Source organism: Poecilia reticulata, chromosome 13 (genome assembly GCF_904066995.2).
Source record: "Poecilia reticulata chromosome 13, P_reticulata-male-v2, whole genome shotgun sequence".
NCBI classification, from domain to species: Eukaryota; Metazoa; Chordata; class Actinopteri; order Cyprinodontiformes; family Poeciliidae; genus Poecilia; species Poecilia reticulata.
In genome coordinates, this window is record NC_088842.1 from 32,205,969 (window position 1) to 32,230,837 (window position 24,869).

General features: G+C 40.0%; 1 protein-coding gene and 1 long non-coding RNA gene across 5 annotated transcripts; one reads left to right on the top strand and one right to left on the bottom strand.

Moving 5' to 3' along the window:
* The first annotated feature begins 2,415 nt into the window (after nt 1–2,415).
* Nucleotides 2,416–20,420, top strand: hif1al (hypoxia inducible factor 1 subunit alpha, like). 2 transcript variants are annotated; one of them, XM_017308372.2, is made up of 15 exons: nt 2,416–2,573; nt 10,499–10,689; nt 11,660–11,814; nt 11,923–12,007; nt 12,217–12,332; nt 13,826–14,004; nt 14,083–14,189; nt 15,147–15,294; nt 15,391–15,623; nt 16,225–16,382; nt 16,455–16,550; nt 17,155–17,318; nt 17,971–18,082; nt 18,363–18,468; nt 19,137–20,420. In XM_017308372.2, exons 1-15 carry the CDS (start codon nt 2,539–2,541, stop codon nt 19,202–19,204), a joined length of 1,953 nt encoding a protein of 650 aa, XP_017163861.1. In that variant the 5' UTR covers nt 2,416–2,538; the 3' UTR covers nt 19,205–20,420. The 2 variants fall into 2 exon arrangements, with proteins under 2 accessions (XP_017163861.1, XP_008424883.2); XM_008426661.3 differs by having other exon boundaries at nt 16,225–16,550.
* Nucleotides 20,421–21,064: 644 nt separating this feature from the next.
* On the bottom strand, nt 21,065–24,856 carry LOC108166799 (uncharacterized). Of its 3 annotated transcripts, none has more exons than XR_014090441.1 (3): nt 24,785–24,856; nt 21,340–21,393; nt 21,065–21,270 (listed from the first exon to the last, which is right to left on the bottom strand). It is a non-coding gene; the product is annotated as an uncharacterized LOC108166799 (long non-coding RNA). The 3 variants fall into 3 exon arrangements; XR_001777187.2 differs by lacking the exon at nt 24,785–24,856 and adding an exon at nt 22,507–22,870; XR_001777189.2 differs by lacking the exon at nt 24,785–24,856 and adding an exon at nt 22,507–22,870 and having other exon boundaries at nt 21,065–21,273.
* Between the last annotated feature and the right edge of the window lie 13 nt (nt 24,857–24,869).

Consider the following 24,869-nt stretch of genomic DNA (forward strand, 5'->3'; position numbering starts at 1 on the left):
TCTCTGCGGTTTCATCTCTTCCTTGGTTCTCAATAGTTTATCCAATTAAAAAATACTTAATTTATCCCAAAGGAGAAAATACGTTGTTTTTTACTTGTACCATCTTTAAAGAAGCGGTAAGTAACGTTTACAAATATTTTTTTTCATATGTATTTAAAAAATTTAAATGAACATATATGAAATTTTTTTTTCTTTTTTTGCAAACGTTTCATACTCTTAGCGCTGTCAATTAACCTCATGTACTCGCTGCTCGGCTTGCTAATATCAGAGAAACAATTTACTGTTTCAGAAAAACCGTTTATCTGCAGTCATGTGTGGCCATGCTAACTAGCCTTAGCATCCATTGTAGATTATGAAGGGGAGGGCTGAGCACGAGAGTGATTGACAGCACTAAGCTCCTCCTTCTGGCTCTGATTGGTTGTTTCTTACTGAATGGCGTATGTCTGGAGTTAATACAGAGGAGCTCGCTTAGGAGGACATAATCTGTGTTGACAATTTAAAATATAAAAATAGAATAGAACTGAATAGAGAAGAACACTGTGGACCACGAAAGAAAATTAGATTTAACAATTACCTGTAATTTCAAACAGCTGCACAGTCTGATAATATGGTATAATCCGTCAGATTGAAGCTGTAATATAACACTAGATGAATACAGTTAGTTTATCATTTTGGACAGAAAAATATGTGAATTTGATTTATATATATAAATATATTATAAAATGTATTTCTTTTGGGAAATAGAAGCTTTAACAAGTAAAACAATATGCACCTGATTTCTGCAGAATTACCTGAGATAGTGGCCTTAGTTGGCCAGTAGGGGGCGGAATTCCGTGTGAAGAAGCTCATTATGCAGCTATCGTGGCCATTTCTAAAACTGTTTCACGTAAAATACAACGTAATGAACAATAAAAATAAATAACACGAGAAAGGTCAAACAAAAATACAAGATGCAGTTTTCAGAATGATTTTATGCATAAATTTCATAAACATCTGGAAATTGTCTTAATTTGCATCTATAGGTACTAAAATTGGAAATAAAAATGTACGATAATTTGTTTTATTTTGTATGATTACCATAATTTCTGCCAAATATATTGTTTTATTATAAAATAAATGTTTCCAGGTATAAAATTTGTATTTTTTTTGTCCACATTTGCCCCCATGCACAGTGATTTCGCTCTTGTGGAACAAAATAGTGCCGTCTCCGTCACCTCCACCCGCAAACAAAACGTTTCATACAGCTCTGACCGTGTATGATTTCAATTTTCAGTTCTCTGCTGGTGGAAATGCGGTTATGTAATAGTTCGTGTACCTCAAGACCCCCGCCTCCTCTTCAAAGCCTATGAAAAGACATAAACAGGACGTAAAGTGACGTAGGGTGACGTAGGGTGGGTGTGTGGCGACACGGCAGCGTCGAAAGAGTCAAGCTGGAAACGTAGCAACGGCGAAAACCGAAGGACAGAAAATAAAAGCCTTCTTCGCTTCGTTGACCTACTTTCATGGTGCGTTCTAGTCCCACCGGGAAAGGAAGAATTTCTAACTTCAAGGTCACAAAAAGACTATTTGAACATCCCTAAAATTCAAATCGCCGATCCTAAAATGTGCATTTGGGGAAATACTTCCACAATCCCGACACAAAATTTCCGTAAAGGCTACAGCGATGGACTCCTTCGTTGTAGCTTGGATTGTTTGCGTCTCCTTAGAATTGCGATGCACTCAGCTTTTCAACACTAGCCAGTGAACATGTTGGGGGTTTGAATTAACAAAACGCAAATAAATACAATGTTTTGCTAACAACAGTTTGCCTGGATGCTGCCCAGAACAGTAACACTGAGTGTGACGTCATTTTGAAAGTCTAATTTCCCAGCTAACACAAACGCACCACAAGACAGAACGTTCGCCATTAACGTTGAAAAGCTGACTTATTTTAGTCATTTAAATTTAAAAAGTGTAACCCGTGCAATATATGGGTACTACGCGGAATATATCGATTTAAAACTATTTAAAATCTTTTAATTTATTTGTGCCAAAACCTTTGAGTGAAAGTTAATAATATTGTCATTTTCAACAAACAAATGTTGATGTATATTGGTTTGTATTAAAATTAAAATATTTAAGCACTTAGGCTTGCTGTTTATGCCCACGTATTAAAAATAAATACTTACAGTTGAAATATTTATTTAGACTGATTATAGAAAAATAATTTTTTTTTAAATTACCCTGAATTCTGGTAAACGTATGAGATTTAAAATAAATAAATAAATAAATAAATAAATAAATAAATAAATAAATAAATAAAACAAGAACTGAGCAAGTTGTAATTTATTTACTCCACTGATTTATATTAGCCTACATTGCTTTTCGTCCCTGAGTTTGTATGAGGCTTTTATTCTGAAAGGGTGAGCGGAAGTGGCCTGTGCTAGCCGTTGATGTCTTTATGCGCGCGCAGTGATATCCGTTTATTCGTCGCTTTTCTGAGCTACGGTGAACGTCGTGAGGAAACAGTGAGACTTTGCTTTGGTGTTCTGATGAAACATGGAGAAGGAAGACGGGGTCGTGGCGGTTAAACGGTGAGATCCATTTATTTATTACTATATTTTATTAAAAATTGGATTTACATGATTCAGATGTGGGAGAATTTGCTCGAAATTTCCCGAAACGAGTTCGGCTGCGAGAACAAACAGCTGCAACTATCTGGTGTTGTGATTAAATGAGCTAAATCCGCTGCTACCTGTTAAGCTAATTTTTCCGTTTTGCTGGCCAAAATGTGTCGCTTTCGGTGAAAATGTGTCGTGTGTGTCGTGTGGGTGGGCTCTGGAGGCTCCCTGCTTCTTGTTTCTGCGCCATTGTTTACGCCACGGTCACAGATGGAGGCTTTCTGCGTGGATCCAGCCTCACTTTTAATTTCACGTTGTTGCTTTGATCAGAAATGTCTGCTGAGAGTTTGTGTTTATTTGCTGCTTGCTTTCACAGTATTTCCTTTAAAAATGACCTGCAGGAGAAGGTCAGATAGTTCCTCTGTTCTGGTGACATTCAGGGTAAAAGTGTTTTATTTTTGTTTGTGCAAAAGTCTAAATGATTTATTTAAATATAATCTGAATTAAGTGGATTAAAAATAAGCCTTTGGAATAATCTCTGTTCTTATTCCATTCTTTGGTAAATATAGCTCATTTATTTGAACTCCAGTGTTTGTTCGTGTCCCTCTCTCTGCTGCAGGACAGTAATAAAGCTCCTGCTGTAATCTGTAATCCTCCATTACTTGGTAAATATAGTTCACCCACATGGCCACAGTCCAGATTATGTTCTCAGTCAGTTTCGGACTCCAGAGGACATAAACACACACTGCCATTTAAACAGATAATGACCACAGGTTGTCCTCTGAACTAGGACAGTTTGTTCTCTTAAACTCCGCCCTCTTGCCAAATTTCTTTCTCTTGTTGTGAATTTTTCTCTGATCTTCACTGCAGAGCTCTTAGTTCCTGAAGTCTAACTTTCTTCCTGTTGTTGTTCAGACATTTTAAACACTTTTAGTGACTTTCAGTTTGACAGGTGTGGAGCAGAGCTGTGTTTCTTCTGTTTTGAATTCAGAAGTCAGCCAAGTTGTTCATTTCCAGCCTGTTGCCTGTTTTACTCACCTGGCTTCAGGTCAATCCTGCTAATTGCTGTGATCATGTGATCAGTATCTATTCCAACTACTCCAAGTAATCCAAGCCTGTAAATAAAACACGGTCTGTTTACAAAAGTGTAAATGAACAGTTTAATTCTGCAGCGATCAAAGCTCTGGGTGATGTGGCGGCCATTTTAGATATTAAGGAAAATATTATTCATGTATCAGAGTTCAAGTTGATTTTTCCTACTTTAAACTCTAAAAATCTGACTCCATGTTGCCTTGTTTCTGCTGAGTGGTACGGGTCACTGTGGTACGCTACAACTGACCCGTACCACACCATTCCTGGACCCGCTTCAGTTCTGGGCCCATAGCGGTTCGGTTGGATTAGGATGGCGCTGCTGGCAGCCATTGATTTGAGGGCAGAAAAACGGCCCTGGTTGAAACAAATACAAGACATGATAGTTTGCTGTTGCGTTAGCTTGACGTCATGTTTGGGATTAATGCTGCCTGTCCAGTGAAAGTCCAGCTAGCAGTGAAAACGCTTTGCTGAATACCCTGGACCATAAAACAGCCTAAAATACCACCTGGGTAAAAAATGAGATGACAAACTTTAACTTGCTGCACTGACAACCAAATGTTTGACATGCAGGGCATCTATTTTGGGTTGGACTTTATTCTGAGCAATCTGACCTTAGTGTGGTGTCCTATTTATATTTTGAGTTTCAAGTTTGAATGAAACAAATGTTTGCTTCAGGCTCCTGCATACTGGGGCGTCCTGTCCTGACTCCAGGAACACAGTCAGCTGAGATGTTATAGTCGGGTCTACTGAGCTGTCATGATCAATTTCATCATTTCCCTCCATCCAAACGGATTCTAGCGAGTTCGATGAGCTATTTGGGCGCCGTTTGTTCCCCACAGTCGGCGCGGGACAGAGCGCCAGTCCTTATTGGTTCATCAGCTTGGTGTTTCATTCAACACAGTTGGATGTGAACGCTGTTCCACAGCTTGACTGTCTGTTTCAAAACCATAATGGTGGATGCCCTCACGGTAGCAGTTGTTGTTTCCTGAATGGTGAAAATCCTGGCAAACTTCACCCAGTTCCTTGGAAATGATTCGGATGATAGTTGATTGTCACGCAGGTCTGAGACAATAACAAATTTTATTGGACGATAAATTAAATATGAAGTCTCTCTAAACAAAACTGTCCTTCACAAAAAGGACTTTAGTCATTCAGTAGGAAGAGAGAGAGGAGAAAAACGATAAATCATGCAAATGGAAATGATCATGTGATCAATGGATTTATTGTACAGGCCAAACCAAACGTCCTCATCAGATGATTTACACCCTGATTCTGTCCTAAAATTACTGAATGGGGTTCAGGTGAGGCAGCCAGAGAGCCGAGTTGGCAGGTAGGTATGAAGTGGGAGGAAAAGTTCCTTCATGACCAGCAGAGCTGCTGTCGTCTTTCACTGCCACCATGTAGTGATGGGTTAGTTTTCACTTCAGCTGCATCTTGTTAAAATGACTGAACTGGAGCAAAATGACAAGAATATGTGACTTTTTTTAAAGGAACTAAATGAAGGCTGAAATGATTAATTGGGATTAATCGATTATCATCAACTGATTTAAGCGATGAATCATTAACTGGAGTATTTAGATAAATTTATTCTCCCACCTGCTCCTTTGAACATGTAAAACAATGATTTTGACATTATGCTTCATGCTGTATATAATCAAAATGATGAAAATGGTCCAGAACTCCCTCCAGTTCATCTCCACTCCCAGAGTTTGATGATCTCGGCTCTGTTGTTGTTGTTCTCATGTTTCTTTACGTCAGCAGCCTGACGGGGCTTACAGTAAACGTTTGCTGAGGAATGTTATCGGCCTCAGCTCCTCACAAGTACACATGTTTGTTTCAGACTGAACTTGTGAAACTTCCCTGCAGCAGATCAGGCCTTTCAGAGAGGAACCCGTTTAAAGCTTCGCTTCACAGGGATTCAACTGCAGTTGGGCTGCAGTTAACGATCGATTAATCTATCGATTTATTTTGATGATTAATCAAATAATCAGATAAAAAAAATGGCACATTTTGTAGACTTTTCATCAAAAGCCTTTTTATACAGTATTATAAATGCATTTAAAGATGCAAATAAACAAATAATTCATTTCTTTTTTTAAAATAAGACGATAAACATTTTCTTGCCTAAAATGCAATAATAGCATTTGATCATTTGCAGCAAAGGTTTCATCTGCAGCTAAAAATACTATAACATAAAAAGTTAAACCCTTTCTGCTGGATGCTGATCTGTTTATTTATTTACAAAATTTGAACCAAGTGAAGCTAAAATGACCACTTGAGTAATTCTGGGTAGAAAGTATTTACAAACAAAAAATGTTTTTTATCTTAACTGGTAAATGTGCCTAGTTTTTGTACAGTTGTTGCTCAGTTATTTTTTGATTAAACAGTTACTGAATTGGTAAAATATTATTTGAATAATCGATTAATCACGATTAATCGATTCAGCCCTAAACAGCAGCTTTACATCTGCTCCTTCAGCTTCTCTCTTCTGCCTCCACTGATTCAAATTATTTTGAGTAAATCAACCTTAAAACACCCTGAGGTGTCCAGTGGAATATTTCAGAATATTTTCTTTGCCATTCTTGACCCCTTGCCTCATGTGGCGACCCCTGAAAGCAGGAACATTCCTCCTGCGGCTTCCTCCGTTACAGTAATCTGCAGCTCCGGTGTGTGGAGTTTCTCATTCCTCCGGAGTCGTGGTGAAGTTTCAGGACAGCTGTGGGAGTGGGCATGACTTGGCACGCTCAGCCGCCTACACACGGCGGCGGCTTTTGGACCTTCATCTGGATCTGGTTGCTGATGCAACGTGATCAAACTGAAATGTGTCGTGGTTGTTTATGCGGCGTGTTTTTGTTCTGTACACTGCACTTCCTGTTCCCAGTACACAGAGTTCTTCACTTTGAGGACGTCACAGTTGGCTCAGACAAACCAGCCAGCCAGGAAGAGATCGCCGTGTTTTATCAGTTGTAACCTAGTTAAACAAGGACAACAGGAACAACAACCCAAATGATCTTAAAGGTCCTGCAATCATCTGCCAGATCTGAGGTTTTGGTTTTTTTCCTTTCACTCCCTCAAGTTTAACTCTGAACAGAAGCTGGAAGTTTACATCGGCGTCGATCCTGAGTGAAATTCCAGCCTCTGGTTGCATCACGACGCCTGCAGCAGTTTGGCGTTATGCAGCGGCTGCACAGTTTTAACGGTTTTAATTTTCGGAGCAACCTGAAGTGATGAAGAAACACATTTCACTGCAAGCTGCTACCAGCTTTACTTGGCAACAAACTGAAGATTTCCCGTTTGAAATCGTTCCAACTGCGTCACATCGACAGCTGCTGTAATAAATTCTGCAGCTTCTCACAGGTTTTCCGTCTGTCCAGCTTTTCTCACCCTGCTGAGGACCAGCATTCCCTCAGCATTATGCTCCCACCACCATGCTTCACTATGGTGATGTGCAATCTCATTTTTCTGGACACATCGTTTTGCTCCATACCAATAAGTAATCTTTTTTTTTTTTTGGGATTTGGCCTGAGTAGCTCTTTAGGGCTGCAGCTAACAATTATTTTGTTAATTTATCATTCTGATGATTAATCCATTTATTCTGACGATTAATTGGATAAACAAAAAATGACATTCTGCTGATTTCTTTTTAATTAACCACTTAGAAAAACAATGCTAATAAACAAATCATTCAATTTTTTTTTTTAAATAAGAAAATAAACTATTTGTGGCCTAAATCGCATCATCACCATTCATTCTCTTAGTGAATGTTTGATCGTTTGTAGCAAAGGATTCATCTGCAGCTAAAAAATCCAACATGAAAAGCTCAGCAGATTCTGCTCGACTTAATATCAATACAGGGCTGATCTGGTGGGGATTGATTTTTTTATTTAAAATTAATAATTCGATAGCAAGAGATAACAGATTTTTTTTATTCCAGAAATCCGGTGAGGCTAAAACTGCCACTTGAGTTTTGGGCTGAACAGATTTACAATGTTATTTCGTCTGTGTGTGTATATATGTGTGTGTGTGTGTGTATAAAATTTTAGTACAATTAATCGATTGCCCTAATAATCGATTAATCAATAACTAAAGTAATCACTGGTTGCGGCCCTAATATCAACTGGTATGAAATTCTTCCATATTGGTGTATTTTTAACCATATTTCCAGCCCCAGGCAGGAAGCAGAGAAGCTCCTCTGGAGAAATGTATATAATTCTAATAAATATTGGTGATCGGTGTCGGCCATATTGATATTGGGCGTCTATTGGTTCAAGTCTTTGTATTCTCGGTGCAACCTTTCGCTCTTGGCCCCACCTGTTCAGGTGGATGTTGGTCTAGTTGGTCTCCGTGTTCGGATGATTGAGCAGCTCTCTGGGAGACGTCCGAAGCCCTGGATGTTGTCGAGCAACCTGTTCCCCTCCGGGCCTGTGGGGGCGCTGCACCAGCAACCACGAAAGGAAACGACATAAAAACCTCTGAAGACACTGAGCGCAACTTCCTTCTTCACCAGATGGAAACAGAAATAGAGTGTCGTCAGATTTTAGTGGTTGGTGGATTTCTATTTTGTCTTTGGCTAAAGACCACTAACTATTTCCCGCTAGCACGTGGCTGATGCGTTTGGTTTGGTTGTGTTTACCCAGAATGCTCTGCGCTGTCATCCACGTCCTGGTTTAGGCATTCAAACCGAATCAGAGTTCACTTCAACCGAACACGGAACGAGGTTTGCAGGCGGACCAGAGTTCACTTTTTGGTTCGATTAGCATTCACACGTCCCCAAAAGAACCAGACTTTCTAGTGAAATGGACTGGAGTTGGATTAAAGCGGACTGAACAGAACTGTGTACTACCTGATCCCAGCATCAGAAGAAGAAGAAATGGCTGTAAACGGATTTAAAACCGATGAGTCAGCGTGACGTGTTTGGGTGTTTTGTTCTGTTTGTCATTTTGGATTCGGCGCCTCTCCGCTCTGATCCTGCCGGTTTCAGGCGGATCGGTGTCTGCAGCGTTCCTCCAGCCTCCTCCCAGGTTGCATCTCCCTGTAATCTGCTGCAGGTGTTTGACACTTGACCCCTTGCTGAAGCTCAGACACTCGGTGGAATCATGCCGTAAACGTGAGGGTCTGTAGGGTTTCTGAGTTCAGCGCCTATCGGAGGGGGTGAAGAGGCCCTCTGCCGCTCCCTCCTCCCCCTGCAGAAACTTTCACAACAACCCACGGCGTGGTTCACGTGAGCAGAGGCGGCGCGCCACGTGTCGGCTGCGTGGCCGCTGAGGCATGGCTGGGAGCTGCTCTGTTTACATCGGGAGCCGCAGGAAGCTGCTGGGAACTGAGCAGAAAACCAAGTCTGGAATCATTCATCGTGATTAATCGATTATTCAGATAATCAGCTCATTTAGTTATTGATTAATTGTTAACCAGAGACTCGATAAAGGAAAATTTGCTGAAACAACAAATCCAGAGCAGAAATTAACCCAGAACTGCTAAAAAAACCTATATACGTTTTGCATTTAAGATAAAAAAAGACATTCTTTGTCTGTAAACATGCTTTACTCATTTAATCACTTTTAGCTGCCCAATTATTAATCTGTTAATCTAAAAATAATCAGATCCCATGTTGGCGTTCACTGAAGGAACGCTGCTGTGGCGTTTTAGGCAATAAGATGTTTTTCACATTTATAGAATTTCTTAAAATTAGTTCACTTAAATCCTTTAATTTTTTTTTATGTTAAAGTAAAAAATACTGCAGTTGAACAAAAATCTGCTGAATTTGCTGGTTTTTTTAATATGATGAATTCATTAATCGTCAGAATAATCAATTAATTGATTAGTGAAATAGTCGTTAGCTGGAATCCCCCAGAAGGAGTAAAAAGGAAGCGATTAGATGGAAGAACGACTAACTGAGTCGCCATGTTTGGGTCTGGTGTGTGTCTGTGTGTGTTCTCCGGTCCGGTCCGGTCCAAACCGAGGACTCAGGCGCTGCAGAGTTCACTAGGTTTTCTGCAGAAGGAGGAGGAGGAGGAGGAGGAAGGGGCCGGTCCAGGCTGCGCTCCATGTCACAAGTTACAGATCCTGCTGGTATTTTTCCACTTGAGATTGTTTTGCTTGCCTTGTGAAGTGGGTGTGGGACGTCCATGTCTGGGCGGACTGGCTGCGCCTCTGATTTTCCTCCGATTAGCTCAGGCAGCAGCAAGTTTAACATGTTCACTTCTGTCCGGATCCAAGTAGCTGCAGCTTTTTAATGTGTTCAGCAGCAGGTGACACGAGTCGGTGGATCTGGACGGATTTTACAACCTGAGAAACAGAAATCATTCAGATTAGAGAAGCAACGATCTGGTTATAAATGCATACAAACACATTTTTGTTTTAATTCAATCTAAGTTGTATTTCAGCAACTGTTTGCTTCTAAGTGTAGCAAGAGAGTCACTGAGTTGGCAGCAGTGGGTAGAATATTGACAACTGCATGACCAGATGGCCGGTCAATCAGTAAAACCTCTAACTGCAGAGGACAGCGGCTGATTTTTAGATATTCGCTGATAAGATCGGCTTCACTTTTAAGTATCAGCTGATCACAGATCTCCCAAAATTAAGGAAATCGGCTGGTCGGTCGATAAATCGGCTGGTCGGTCGATAAATCGGTACACAAATGCTTGCATTGTTTCATCGACTTCACCACAATCTCTCAAATCAAGCATGCGTATGGCGACAGTGGAGAGTAAAAGCTCCTGTTTAACGGGAAGAAACCTGCAGCAGAACCAGAACTGGGCTCGGTACCATCGACAGTCTGCTTCATGCTCCTCCTGTTCGTCCTGCAGGAGCAGCTCGGAGCAGAGGAAGCTCCGCTCTCGCGATGCGGCCCGCTGCCGGCGCAGCCAGGAGACCGAGGTGTTCTACGAACTGGCCCGGACCCTGCCGCTGCCGCGCCGAGTCTGCACCCACCTGGACAAGGCCGGCATCATGAGGGTGACGCTCAGCTTCCTGCGGATGCAGCAGCTCCTGCGACCCGGTGAGACGGAAATCCTCTGCTTTCGCTGCAGCAGAGTCTCTGGATATAGATGTAGATAAAAAACTAAAACTTACATTTTTTTAATTATGCCGGTAATAATTTTACCCAGATTAAAAATGAAACGCCTCCATCTGCATCTTTGGCTAAAACTTGTATCGTTCTTGAGTTGTGGATGGGGGCCACACAAACTCAATCCAAGAGCCTCAAATGGCCCCAGAGCCACACTTTGGACACCCCTGGCTTAGCTAACATCAGTGTTTATCTTTCCAACATTTAATTCCACAAAAGTCACATAATTTAGATTTAATTCTCTGTGTTTGGATCCACTAAAAATAGATAAAACTCTTAATACTCAGGGTGTCTGCACGTCCTTAAAACGTCTTAAATTCAGTTTTTAAAAGTAAATTAGCCTTAAATATGCAAATTATTGGTCTAAAATTTTGTCGTTCAGTTGTATATGTAGTCTGTTTTCATGCTGGACTTTTTGTCAGACAAAAGTTTGAGTTGCATTCAGACATTTTCATTAGGTTTTGTGACTCAAGGCTAACGCTAACTAGCTGCTAATGTGCTCTTTCTAGCTAGCTAGCTTTTTTTCTGTGTCCATCATGGATAACTGCGAATATGTCACAACATTCATTCAGGATCCCCTATAATTTACAGTTTCTTCTGTTAAATGTGGTAATTTAAGACAGAAGTCATTTAATTTAGTAATTAAAAAAAATAATACTTTAGGACTATTTTTACTACACTTAAAACACCAAACTTTCCACTTAACTTTACATTTTAGTTTGTCCAATAATTTTATGTTTTAAATATAATATGAATGATAATTTGATCAGTTACTTTATACCAAATACTTTTTCATTTGAGTAATTTCTTGGATGAATATTTTGATATGAGCCACTTTACTGAGTGTAATCTATCCAGCTGTGGTCGGCATTAAAAGCTTTACTTTGTTTTTACCCAACAGAAGAGAGTGTGAAGAAGGAGGAAGAGGAGGAGGATGAAGATCCGATGGACGCCTTCTTTCCCCAGGCGTTGGCGGGCTTCGTCATGGTGATGACCGAGGAGGGGGACATGGTGTTCCTGACGGAGAACGTCAACAAGCACATCGGCATCACGCAGGTCCTGCCCTGTTCCTCCTCCGGTTCCGATCCCGGCCGGGTGCCTCCTCCGGTTCCGATCCCGGCCCGGTCCCTCCTCCGTCTGACCGGCTTGTTTTCTGTCCCACAGCTGGAGCTGATCGGTCAGAGCGTCTACGACTTCATTCATCCCTGCGACCAGGAGGAGCTGCGAGACCTGCTGACTCCGCGTCCAGGTCAGAACCGCAGAACGAATAAATATGAATAGTTTATGTCACAACTAAGATGATTCATGAATAAAAAGGCGTAGAAAGACGTATAAACTTGTATCTGCCGTAAGAAGAAATGTTTCAAATACACAAAAAAAGCAGAACAGAACAGGAGCTCATCCAGCGGCAGGTTTTCATTTTTATGTTTTGAGGGACTTTTGCTTCTGCGCCTCCAGGTCTGAGTAAGAAGCTGATGGCGGAGCAACCGAGCGAGAGGAACTTCTTCCTGCGGATGAAGAGCACCCTGACCAGCAGGGGGCGCACCGTCAACATCAAATCTGCCACCTGGAAGGTAGAGAGGGAAATTATTTACTGTTTACTTCTAAAGTCATTAATTTAACACTTGGTTACAAATATTCACAACCTGAATTCTATTCTTTTTGCATATTCCATCTTATGACATTTAATCAAATTAAACCGCCTCGTTTTTAAACTTTTGTTTTGCTCTTTTAAACTCATGAACTCCAGCAGTTTCTGACTTTGTTGAAAATATAATCCTTTTTTCTGCCTAAATCAAGTTTTTCTCACTATTCCACCATAAAAAAGTTATTTTTGTTTTTTCACACTCCTTCGTTCAAATAGATGATAAAATAATTAAAATAAATATTTCCTGTGCGACGAATTAATAAAATTTACATCTTTTAAAAGTTAAAGTGCAGGGAGGAGTAATAATGATTTAAAATAAAAAAAATAAAAAATCTGTGTAGCAGGATCCCTGTTACCATGACAACGGAAACAGAATCAGGATTTCGTAACTCGGGCGTATTGTTACCGTTACTTGAAAGGAGAAAGTAATCGGATCGCAGTGAGGCCGTCGCTCTGAGGTCGGGATGCGTCCCAGCGGACGGTGAAGCCGCTGCGTGGCGTTGAGCTTAAATTTGTCCCTCATGTGAGTCCAGGATGAAAGCGATACGAGGCGCAGAGTGTTTCCGTGGAGACGAGCCAAGGTCGCGTCAACGCCTCCGCCAGCGATCCCGGGAACTCGGAGCGCGTCCGGCCCGGCTCGGCTCTGCAGAGCACCGGACCTGTCACCTACAGTGCAGACGCGCTCCGGCAGATGGTACCGCTCTGACCCAACAGGAGAACTTTGACATTTAGTTTGATATGAAAACAAAATGTCATTAAATGTTGTTTTTTTTTTTGCCTAAATTAGGAAACTTTTTACATGCAAAACCCCAGAAAACCTTTTGCTTTAATTATCGGGACGGAAACAGTTATTAATATTTGATCACTGGATCTGTAGTGAAGATTTAATTTGTGAAAATCAGGATTTTACTTCTTTTTTTTAACCCAATTTCTCCTCTGGTTTCTGTGGTGACGTCAGGGCGGCCATCTTGTTTGACAGCTTCTGTTTATTTTTGAGTTCAGGTCAACTTTATAATAATGAGGCCAGGCTAGTTCTGTATCTACTTTTTTTTTTATTGATGATGTCGAAATGGTGCAAGAATAAAGTATTAACATTAGCAGCATATACTGACATAAAAAAATAACAAAAGAAAATATCCAAACTTTGTTCCCATTTTAAAAAAACTTATTTTTAAGACTTTATGTGTCTTTATTCTAATATGATTCTCATGATCAAACGCTTCTCGTAGCCTGGCTCTAGGTCTCCATCGTTAAGCTCACATAAAGGAGGATTAAAACAAACAAAATCCACTTTTCTGTCATTTGTAATTTATTTTTTATTAAAGAAAACAAGACAAAAATTGGATCTCTTGTGGAAAAAATGGTAGATTTTATATATTTTCATCCCTCCTTTCAGCTTTCCTCTCTCCTCTCCCTCAGGTTCTCCACTGCACGGGCCACATCCGCCCGTTTGGCTCAGCGTCGCCCCCTGCTGCCAGAGTGATGACGCTGCTGTGCGAGCCGATCAGCCACCCGTCCAGCGTGGAGTTCCCTCTGGACAGCTGCACCTTCCTGACGCGCCACACCATGGACCTGCGCTTCACCCACTGCGAGGGCAGGTGGGTCGCCCGCCCGCCCCGTCCTCCGCCCACAGGCTCACCGCACTCGGGTTTTACTCTGCGGGTTTCTGTCGTCAGGGTAACGGAGCTGGTGGGGTACAAACCGGAGGACCTGATTGGACGCTCGGCCTACGAGTTTTATCACGCGCTCGACTCGGATCGCATCAAGAAGAGCCTGCTGACACGTGAGTTTAGTAATTATTATTAAATAATTAATTTTTTTACTATCGTATAGAAATGCAAATATTAACACAAAATATATAAACAGAAAAAACATAAAATAACATAAAATCAAATCCTGAAAGGATGGAAAGAAGTTCAAACATATTTAATCCTTCAAGTCAAACATTATTAATATACATTAATTATATTAAGTTTATTTCTACTTCCAGGAAAAAGCTTAGCTTGTAAAACCATTAATAGATATAAATACACAAACCTGGATGTTGTGAATACAGTTATGAAAAATGACTTGGAATATTTTTAAAAATACATGAAAAAATGTTGAGTTTTAAATAAAATGTAAAAGTATTAAAATTCAGTATTAATAAATGTACTAAATTAAAAGATTAAATATTTAATAATTTCATTTATGTGATGTTTTTATTTGTTTGTTTTTGGTGATTGTTTTCATTTTGGATGTTTAAAATGTTCTTTACAAATTTAAAGTTTGCTGATGTTAGAAATGTATTATTATGTCCTTATCAATAAATCACTATTAATGGCCTCAAAACAACATTATTATTGTTTATTGCAACAGATTCTGTCACAATAAACAATAATATTGTTGTTTTGAGGCCATTAATAGTGATGAAGCAAGAAAACATTTTCAAAGATCAATAAACTTTAAATTATAAAGAACATTTAACTCTGGACCTGGAGGACATTTTAAATATCTGACAAAAACAAAAACTACAAATGAAATGAATATAAAGTATCTAAACAAAATGATCCTTCATAAAACACCAGACTGAAAACTTTAATCATCCAGTTTTTGGTAGAAAACGGGAGAAAAGATAAATTATGAAAATGTAAATTATTGCGATCATTTTGTGCCGTTTATTGATTTATTGCTGAATATTACGCCCGGCAGCGTTTGAATAAGTGTAAGTGAATCAAAGTTCCTCTTCCTGTCGCTGCAGTTCTGTCCAAAGGTCAGGTCAACACGTCGCCCTACCGCTTCCTGGCCAACAGCGGCGGCTTCGTGTGGGCCGAGACTCAGGCCACCGTCCTCTACAACAACAAGACGTCGCAGCCCGAAGCCGTCGTCTGCCTCAACTTCATCCTCAGGTGCTCCGACTGGCGGAGAGCGAACCTTTCCTTCCAGAGGAGGAGGAGGAGGAGCGATGAAGCTCTAACCCTCCTCCTGGTTGTGTCCTCCTGCAGCGCGGTGGAGCAGCCGGACGTGGTGTTGTCCGTCGAGCAGACCCGCTGCAGCCTCCTGCCTAAAACCAAGCCGTCCTCCCCGGAGCGCGCCGCCGAGGACAGCGGCATCTCCGACACCTGCGACTCGGACGGCGAGGAAGCCGGCGGCTCGGCGAAGCTCCTCCTGGGGCTGACGGAGAAACCGGAGGAGCTGCTGCAGCTGGAGGACGGCGGGGAGCCGCCGCTGACGGCAGGTGAGCCGACCGTTCTGACCCGATGGCCAGTCTGACCGGTTTCAGCTAACGATTAATCGAACGATTAATCGGTTATTCTCATCATTTATCGTGTAAAAAATGGCAGATCCTGCAAACTTTCCAAGCAATTATTCAGATCTCTAGCTAATGATTTTAGTTCTGGATTATTATGATGGTTAATTATTATGATGGTTAATTGACCAAAAAAAGGCACATTCTGTAGATTTTTCATTTGACCACTTAAGATTATTTTATATAATATTAAAAATATGTAAAAATGCAAATGAACAAATAATTCAATTAATTTTTTCAATTAGAAAATAAATATTTTATTGCCTGAAATGCAGTAACATTATTCCTTTAGTGAATGTTTGATCATCTGTAGCAAAGATCCACCTGCAGTTAAAACAACATAAAAACTGAAATGTTTTTATTTCTTGTACAGTTTTGGTTTAATTTCTGCTTTGTGTTGTTTTCCCACCAAATGGGTCACATTACAGTTAGCGATTAATCGATTAGTAAACTATTTGACGATTATTTAAAAATCTGATTAATCGCGATTAATTCGATTAATCGTTCCAGCCCTATTTTTCCCCGTCAGGTGGGGTGGAGCTGTCGTTCGCCAGTCCTCCCAGTCCAGACACGGTTCCGGACCATCCTAAGGATCTGTGCAGCCCTCGGCTGCGGCAGCTGCTGTCGCCCATCTTCGACGGTCTGAATCCGTCCTCGTCGCCGGCCGCCTCCTCTGAGCCGGACCTGGTAACCGAGCCTCCTCTTTTAACCAGCGAATGTTCTGGTTCTGGTCTGACTGCTGGTCTCCGTCCGGCCCAGAGCCCCTGTGAGGACGAGGCGATGGACACCAGCGAGGTGGAGCGTTTCTTCACCATCTGCCCGGAGGAAACGCAGCTCAAGGAACAAGCTGCCGAGGTGGGAAACTACGGAGCCACAATGGAGACAATAATGCTAGAAATGTTATTTAAAAAACTTGGAAATACCTGACCTCCGCACAACTACAAAACAAACAAACTGATATTTTAAGATTAATTTCAGAAAATATCCTTAAAAAAAAAACTTGGAAAATTCTTGCGTTTCAAAAGTTGATAATTTTCCACTTTTGAAGTTCAGAAATTTCTAGAAAAAAATTGGGAAATTTCTGAATTTGTAAAGTCGAAAGAACCTCAAAAATTTTGAAATTAATCTTAGAAATGTTTTAAAAAGTTTTCAAAAATTCTGAGAATCTAAGTTTTCTCTTTTGAAACTGAGAAATTTCTAGAAAAAAAAGTTTCTGAGCTCCAAAAGTCAAGAAAAAAACTCAGATCTTTAGATAAATCTCATAAATATTCTACAAAAAAAACAAGATTTCTGAGTTTCAAAATTCAATTATTTTGACTTTTTTAACTTGGTTTATTCTAGAAAATTCCTTAGTTTTTTGGCAGAAATTTACTCCTTTTTTTCTACGTACACTGGCCGTGATGTGCCGTTATCATAACGGCTCAGATTTGAATCCCAGCTGTCGTCCATCTTGTTTCAGGACGTGGAGGGGAAGGAGCTGGAGATGTACGCGCCGTACATCTCCATGGACGACGACTTCCAGCTCACCTTCCTCAGCAATCTGCCGCAGGAAGCCGGCAAACCCGCCTCGCTGCTGCTCCAGGGCGCCGATGGGATTCCTGCCGTCACCGTCAGCAGGAAGAGGTGAGTCGCATCACTTCCTGTCGGGATCATCCTGGGTCTGGTCCTGAGAGGAGTTTATTCCCACATTATTCAAGTTGAACCAAATTGGTGTCAAACGTTTGTGCTGCAACAATTTGTGCTGCTGTCACTTTAAAGATGTTAGTAATAGTTTCCTGAGGTCATGAAAGGTCAACTTGCCCAATTTGGTGTCAATCAACTGTTTTTAAGTGACATAATTTGAGATTTTCTGTTGCAATAAAATAAAGTTTTTGACACGTTTTAGAGACAATAGTTTGTCCTGAAGGGGGCGCCAGAGGAAACATTTTGCTCCTAAAGCTTCCAGTGAAGCAGGAAACCAGAATCTGAACATGATCAATGAGGATGACGGACACTTTTCATGTTATCTTCCTTTTTTAAATTATGTTTCAAATGACAGAGCATTTAACTATTGTTTGAATTTATCCAACAGCAGAAACGACATATTTGCAACTACATTGTTTGATTAAAAAAGAATCATTTTTCTTCTAATATTTAAATTGAATAATTTGGTCTTAATAAATAAAATAAAAAATAAACTGAGGTTTTAGCTTTTGAACATGTTTATTAACCTCCTGAACATTTATTTTTGATTTTTTGCTGCCTGGTTTCACCGGTTCGTCTGTTTCTCGCTCAGGACCCACGACTTGGACAAAGAGCCGCCGCCTCTGCTGCTGATCCAGGACAAGAGGCACAAACCGGACCCGACCTCCATAGAGGAGGAGCTGCTGCTCAGCCACAGGCTGCTGGTGAGGCCTGCAGGATGCTAGCTGGCGTTAGCATTTCACTCTGAACTTTCGCTTTCAATCGGATCCACTTCAGGTTCAAACTGAAAACTTTCAGATTCCTTTCTAGTTGTTTTTAAATGAAATGTTTTGATATTTTAGTTGGTAGAAAGTTCTAGGTGCCTTTTAAAGCTATTGCTAATGCTAACATGGTAGCTAACGAAGGTGCTTTAATCTGAGCCTCATAGGTGCTTTAATTTAATCCTTGAAAACCTCTCTGATATTTTTCTTTGTTTTTTTTCAGGGTTCGCTGGAAGACGGCGACCAGTCGGATCTGGTTCTGGACTCCGGACGCAGTCAGCTGCTCACAGACAGAGACCCGGTTCTGTCAGAACTGTGCGACACCGCAGGTAAAAACGAGCGCACCCACAGGAACCCCACACGGTACAGGCGCAGACTCTGATTTATTACCAACATGAAACTGTTGGAAAGGGGAGAACAGATGATCAGTTCTTTGTTGTTTGAGTTCTTTTCTATTAGTTCTTTACTATAGTAGTTCTTTTTCTAGCTCAACCAATTCATCTCATTAGTAGTTCTTCTAGTTGTAGTTCTTACTTCGTCTTGTTCAAGCTTTCCTCTCCATAGTAGAAAAAGAACTACTTCTACTTTAGTAGTTTTACTGATTCATTTCCTCAATAGTTCTTTTTTCTCCTAGTAGATTTTCACGATGTCAACAGAAAAAGTTTTTTCTTCTCTTCAGGTAATAAAAATGTTCATTTGAAAACAAACTGAATCTGAAACGGGCTCAATATTATAGGCACAGTTAAAATTTTAAATAAAACTTTCAGCAGCAAAGCATTCTGGGACTTGTAGTCTTGGTGGTGCCTGTGCCGTCTACCAGGTGGCCAAATTCGGCCCACGAACCCCAGTTTGAAGATCATGTTTGTTTGAAAGTTCATAGATTCTCTAATCAGTTTAAATTACGACGGAGGATTTTAATCCCTTTTCTTCTGCAATAAAACATTTTAAAGTTTTTTTCCCTGATGTTTAAAGCAGAATCGTCTCCGTCTCTCTGCAGCTCTGATGAGGGACATCTTCGTCCCTCGGCCGGCTGATCTGTCGCCGCCGCTCTCGCCCATGACCTGAGGCAGCTCCGGGGTCGGCGCGACCTCCGCCGCCGCCACCGTCGGGGCGAGCGACGGAGAGAGGTTGGCGCCGAGTCCGCCGCCTGCAGCAGCAACACAGCAACTTAAGCGCACACATCTAAACAAAACCACAAACCTTTACGCACAAGATGGTCGCCTCGCACGCGCCTCGCCGCCCGCTGAGGGCCGAGCGGCACAACCGACCGGGACGCTTTCCTCCGCTGTGAACCGAGACGGCGCCCGTTTCCTAGGAAACGGCAGGCGGTGCCGGCTTTCTCCATCTGGAGCGTTCGGAAAAACAGATTTCTTAGTGCAGCTAAAAATCAGACGTATCACGTTTTTAATCGTTTGTTTTAAAGATGAACAGCTTGCAAAAAAAAAAAAAAAAAAGGTTTCGCTTGTGAAGCACTTCGACAATAATCTGCCGTTTTTATTTTCATAATTACACCAAAAATCTTTTAAAAACAGCAACAAAAAAAAAAAGCGAATATCAGTGGCAATTTTTACAACTTTTTCTACTTTTTGTTTTTAACGATGCATTAACTGTAGTTTGAGTTTATTTCCCGTGTTAAATACGAGCCGCCTGCGGAACCACTCTGGTGGCGCTCGTTCTGATCCTCCCGGCGTCCCAGGCGGGCGGTGCTCATCCGACACTCCCTGTAAGCCAATGCGAAGCGATCAATCAAAAAGGTTTTAGTAATCGACTCCCAGACTGACTGACCCACCCGGCTGGAAAACTGGAGCAGATTCTCCAGTTTGTAAATGAAATCATGTATTTTACTAACCGCTTTACTGAAGCCATTACTAGCTGAATAAAAGTAGAGTTAGCACGTATCTATGCTTGTGATTAAACACTAGTGTTTTACTTTTATTTTCTTCCTTTAAGTTTGAATCTTGTAACAAATTATACCTCAAATCGCTGAACTGAAAACAGTTTTGATGAATTAAATCGATGTGAAACATTCAACGTGTCGCTTTCAGGAGAAAAAACAAACTTTGAATAAAAACTGCCAGCAGGTTGTTTCTCACACAGAGCTCTGTGCCTTCTCGCCACGCAGTAAAACCTTCAGCCAGACTGTTACCTTCACACTGATTCTGCTCTAAAGCTGCTCCTCTGCAGAGCAGCCAACACACAAATAAATAAATACTGTTTTCTGGAACCTTTTACTGTTTATTCTGTACGTACTCGAAGTAAATAAAACAGTTTAAAACTAAAACTGCTGTGAGTTTGATTTATCAGAGATGTTTGGTCAGGAAGAGCAGCAACACGCCTGGTTTTAACGTCAATAATTCATTAAAATTGATGAAAAAGTTCCAGTTTTTCTGCCAGAATATTTCACTTGGGAAAAATGTCAAATAATCTACCAGTGAAACTGGAACCTTTTAAATTCAATATTAAGGAATTATTGTCTTGAAACGAGCTCATGTCTTTCTGAAAAGTTACTCATAAGTTTTGTCTCCTTTCAAGCGTACGAAAGATTTGCATTAGAAACTGGACTAAAAATACTAAATAATTTTGTAGGTAGAACACAGTAAATGTCAGTTAAAACACAAAATTAAGGTTAATTTCAAAAATTTTCTAGAAAAAAAGGAATTTGAGTTTGAAAAGTGAAAATATTTCAAAAATTTATAGAATTTTAAAAATATTTGGTTGAAAATTTGCTTATACTCAAATGAGAATTTTTTTATTTATTTGAGTTTTAAGTGAAAAATTTGAAAGGATTTTTTTGAGGTACATCTTCAGAAATATTCTACTACAAAAAAATAAAATAAAATGGAGAATCTCAAATTATCCATTATTTCTGAATATAAAAAGTCAAATACTTTAGAAACTCGGAAATTTCCAAGTTTCTTCAAGAAATTTTCTCAGAATAATCTTGTATTTTTTGATGGAAATTTCCTCCTTTTTTCCGACCCGGAGTCTCTAGTGACGTTTGATCTGCGGCTGTTGATCCCGGTTACAGTGAAGCTGAACCTGTCGTCTCTCTGGTCCGACTTCCTCCAGACCAGCTGGTCAGAAATGAACCAGAATCGCATCTCGGCGTTTCTCTGCGGGGTTTTCTGCTGCTGCTGGTCACACGGCGTCACATGAGCTGCACCGCAATAAATCAGCAGCTTAATGATTTAAATTCTTACCCGTTTCTGGAGTTCTTGTTTCGTTGTGATGGATTCATGGAAACTGCAGAACTTCTGACGTTAAATGGGAGAAAAGATTAAAATACTTAATTTTCAGTCATATTTGTTTAGAGATACAGAAGTTTAAATACACACTTTCATTGTCTGAAGTTAAATCAAACCTCATGTTTTATGTCAGAATTACTAAAACCAGAAAATGTAGCAAAATTTTGTTAACTTTCTTCTAATTCAGAAGTTTACAGAGATAATTAATCGCCTTTAAACTCAATGACTTGAGCCAAAACTTGAAATTTGTACCCATAATCCTCCTGATATATCATTTATGATGAAATGATTGATAACTTGATCAGTTAATCAGTACTTGAATTGACTTTCTACAAAATACTTTGTTAATTTCTTGGATACTTTTTACTTTTACATAGATAAAAATATGTTGAAGTGAGGCACTGTTTACACACTTCACATTAAAATATGTTGAAGTGTGTAAACTTCTGATCCTGAAGATTCTAATAAATTAATCTGACAGATTCTCTCACCATTACAACAGTTTATTATGGTCACTGTATTTGCTATAAATCTCAGAAATTTCCAAGTTCCTTCTCAAATCTGAGATAAATCTCAAAATTTCAAAAGCCAAAGATTTCCCACTTTTGAAACAGGAATGTCTCAAGTTTTTCCTGGAAATTTTCTGGGACTGATCTCAATTTCTGATTTTTTTTCTTCTTGCAAATTGTCAACTTTACTCGAAGTTTCAAAAGTAAAAAAAAAAAAAAAAATCAACTTTTGAAGCTCAGAAATTTCCACATTTAAATAATTCTGAAAATGTTAGAGTCCTCTTTTAGCAAATATTTGACTTTTCAAACTTGAATTGTTCAGAAAAAAACTGGACATTTCTGTGACTTTTCAAAAGTTTTCAAAAGTTTTTTCTAGAAAATTTCAGAGATCTGAATTTATTTATTTTTTCTAGCAAATTTTCAACTTTGGACCGAGTTTAAAAAGTCTAAAAAAAAAAAAACTCAAACATTTTCTAGAAAATCTTGGAGATTTCTGTCAAAAATGTCAGTTTTTTCTTGCAAATGTTCAACTTTTGAAACAGAAATGTTCAAGTTTTGGCCCTAATACGCCGCCGTAGATTATTGAGTCTTAAATTTGGTGAATCTAACTGACCTGAAACAAGATAAGTTTGGTTCTGGTTTAACTTCAGCGCGAAGGCCCAAACGGACCATGATGACGTCAGAGCTGCCCCTGGCGGTTCTGGTCATTTGCCCTTTTGCTGCTCCTGCCTCTGATTCACCTCCTGCTCGCTCAACCAGAAACATTTTGTGACTAAAGGAGGGACATTTCGCCTTTTCAGCTCCGTTTCTTCATCCATTTCTCTCCTCTTCCAGGACGTGACGTCGTCGCGTGGTGACGCGCCCGCAGTCGTTGCAAAACGTTGGTGTCATTTTTAAACTCCTCTCTTACATAAAAACAGTAATTGCCCCACGGTCCCACGTGGGAGAAGGAAGCGTTGGTCAGGATCATTCATCGAACCGAGCTGACCGCTTACAGTAACCCGAACCGGACCGCCGCCTCCAGTCCTGAGTCATCGGTCCACTTCCGCTTTTTGTGGTCGGAACTCCGAAGATTCGAACCAAAGCAGGAAGTGGGAATCTAAACTCTGGCTCCTACAGTCACATGTCAAGTTAGCGTTAGCTGTCCAGTCTCTTGTTATTCAGTTTTTATCACTGTGGGACAATAATGGACATTTCTGTTCTGTTCTACCAAAAACTTAATTTCCTGAAATCTTCAGGATCATTAAGATGTTTTTGGTAAATCTGAGGCTGGTTCTCCTTATTGCTGAATCAGGACCTCTGACTCATTTCCATCTGTAGATTTGGGCCAAGAGTTGGAAAGTAAATAGTTACATTTACTTAATTATTTTTTTTTGGGGGGGGGAGTACTTTTAGAAGTAGTTTTATGTTTGGTTAATATTATGAGGAATTGCTGCTGTTACTTCAGTAAAATGTACAGGCTGAGAGAAACTTCACCGAATGAAGAACAAACATGTTTCAACCAAAAACAAATGGACAGTTTATGTTGAAGTGAGACCTCTTGTTTATGCACCAGCTTTGTTATTCTGTTATTTACTATCTGGTGAGTCTGTCGGCCATTTGGAGGTCAGGTGAACATTTATGGAAACTATACATACAATCACTGGAAGTACTTTATACTTATGGTAAGATTTGATCATAATTAGCTTAAAAGTCCATTTCCGGGTGTGTAACATTTTCATCAAAGCCATTTATACTTTTGGTCTGTTATTGATCATCGATCATCAGATATTCTATCCATTCAGCTTTCAAGTGTTTTAGTAAATTTAAGCAACATTCTTTAGAAATATGGGCTGTGCACTCTTATGGTAGCAGCTTTTAGCAATGAGATGCGATTTCAGGCTCTAATAGCTTTGCTGACATGCTAACTCCTTTTAGCAAAACTTTTCCAGCGTCCAATCAGGTGGGTTCGTCTTTAGCGGATCCCATTTGTACGTCACATTTACGGGACTACCAGAAATGCGCGAAAACACAGGTTCCGGTCGGTGTTACAATTTTTAACGCATTACAATATATTAATCCAAATTGACTGTTAAAGTCCCGGCCCATATAAGTACGCATAACTTATTGGCATTTTAATGATTACAGCTTGTTCTGATCAGTTACTCGTCCTGTTCATCAATATTTTTTACTCGGACTTAATTTCCTGTTACTTTTTCAGTTTTACTTCAGTAAAAATATATTGAAGTAATGTTACTTTGGAGAACATTTTCAGCTCCACCTCTGATTGGGACATCATGTGTGCGAAAAATAGAGACTGATTACACTTCTGTCATAATTTAACATTTTACAACCCGGTGCTTTTGGGACGTTTTTCGTCTTAAAAAAATAATTTTTAAATGTATCTTTAGATTTACTCAGATTATCTTTAAATATTAAGATTAGATCGATCTAAACCATTTATAAATAAAGTAAAATAAAATAAAAAGTCCACTAAATGCTGTCCTGCTGAAACAATTGCTTTGGTAACTTGAAATTTCACCATCTTAACAAAAATAAAGCGGAAACCCACATTTTTTACGCTTCTGGACACGTGAAACCCAGATTTTCTCCTTCCAAGTGAAAAAAGTCCGGATTTGACTAACCGGTTAGCTCGACTCCCCCATTAAACATCGATTCTCTGAACTACGGTTCCCTCTGACTGTTGGATGTGGTCGGATTCTGAAACGGTCACATTTCCTGCAATAAATCTTTTTTTAAAAGTCTTGAAAGTGAACCGAAATGGCGCAAATGCTATAAGAAACCAGCGACACGACGCAAACCTTCAGCAGGAGAAAAATCCTTTCCACTGGCAAAATACTCCCAATAAACTCATTGTTATATTTGAGCTTTTTAAATTTAAACTTATTCACCTTTTCTGGTGGTTAAAGAGAAACGAGCCTCGCTGCGTCATCCGTCCGTCAACTTTCACAGCTGAAACTAATTACGTCACAAATC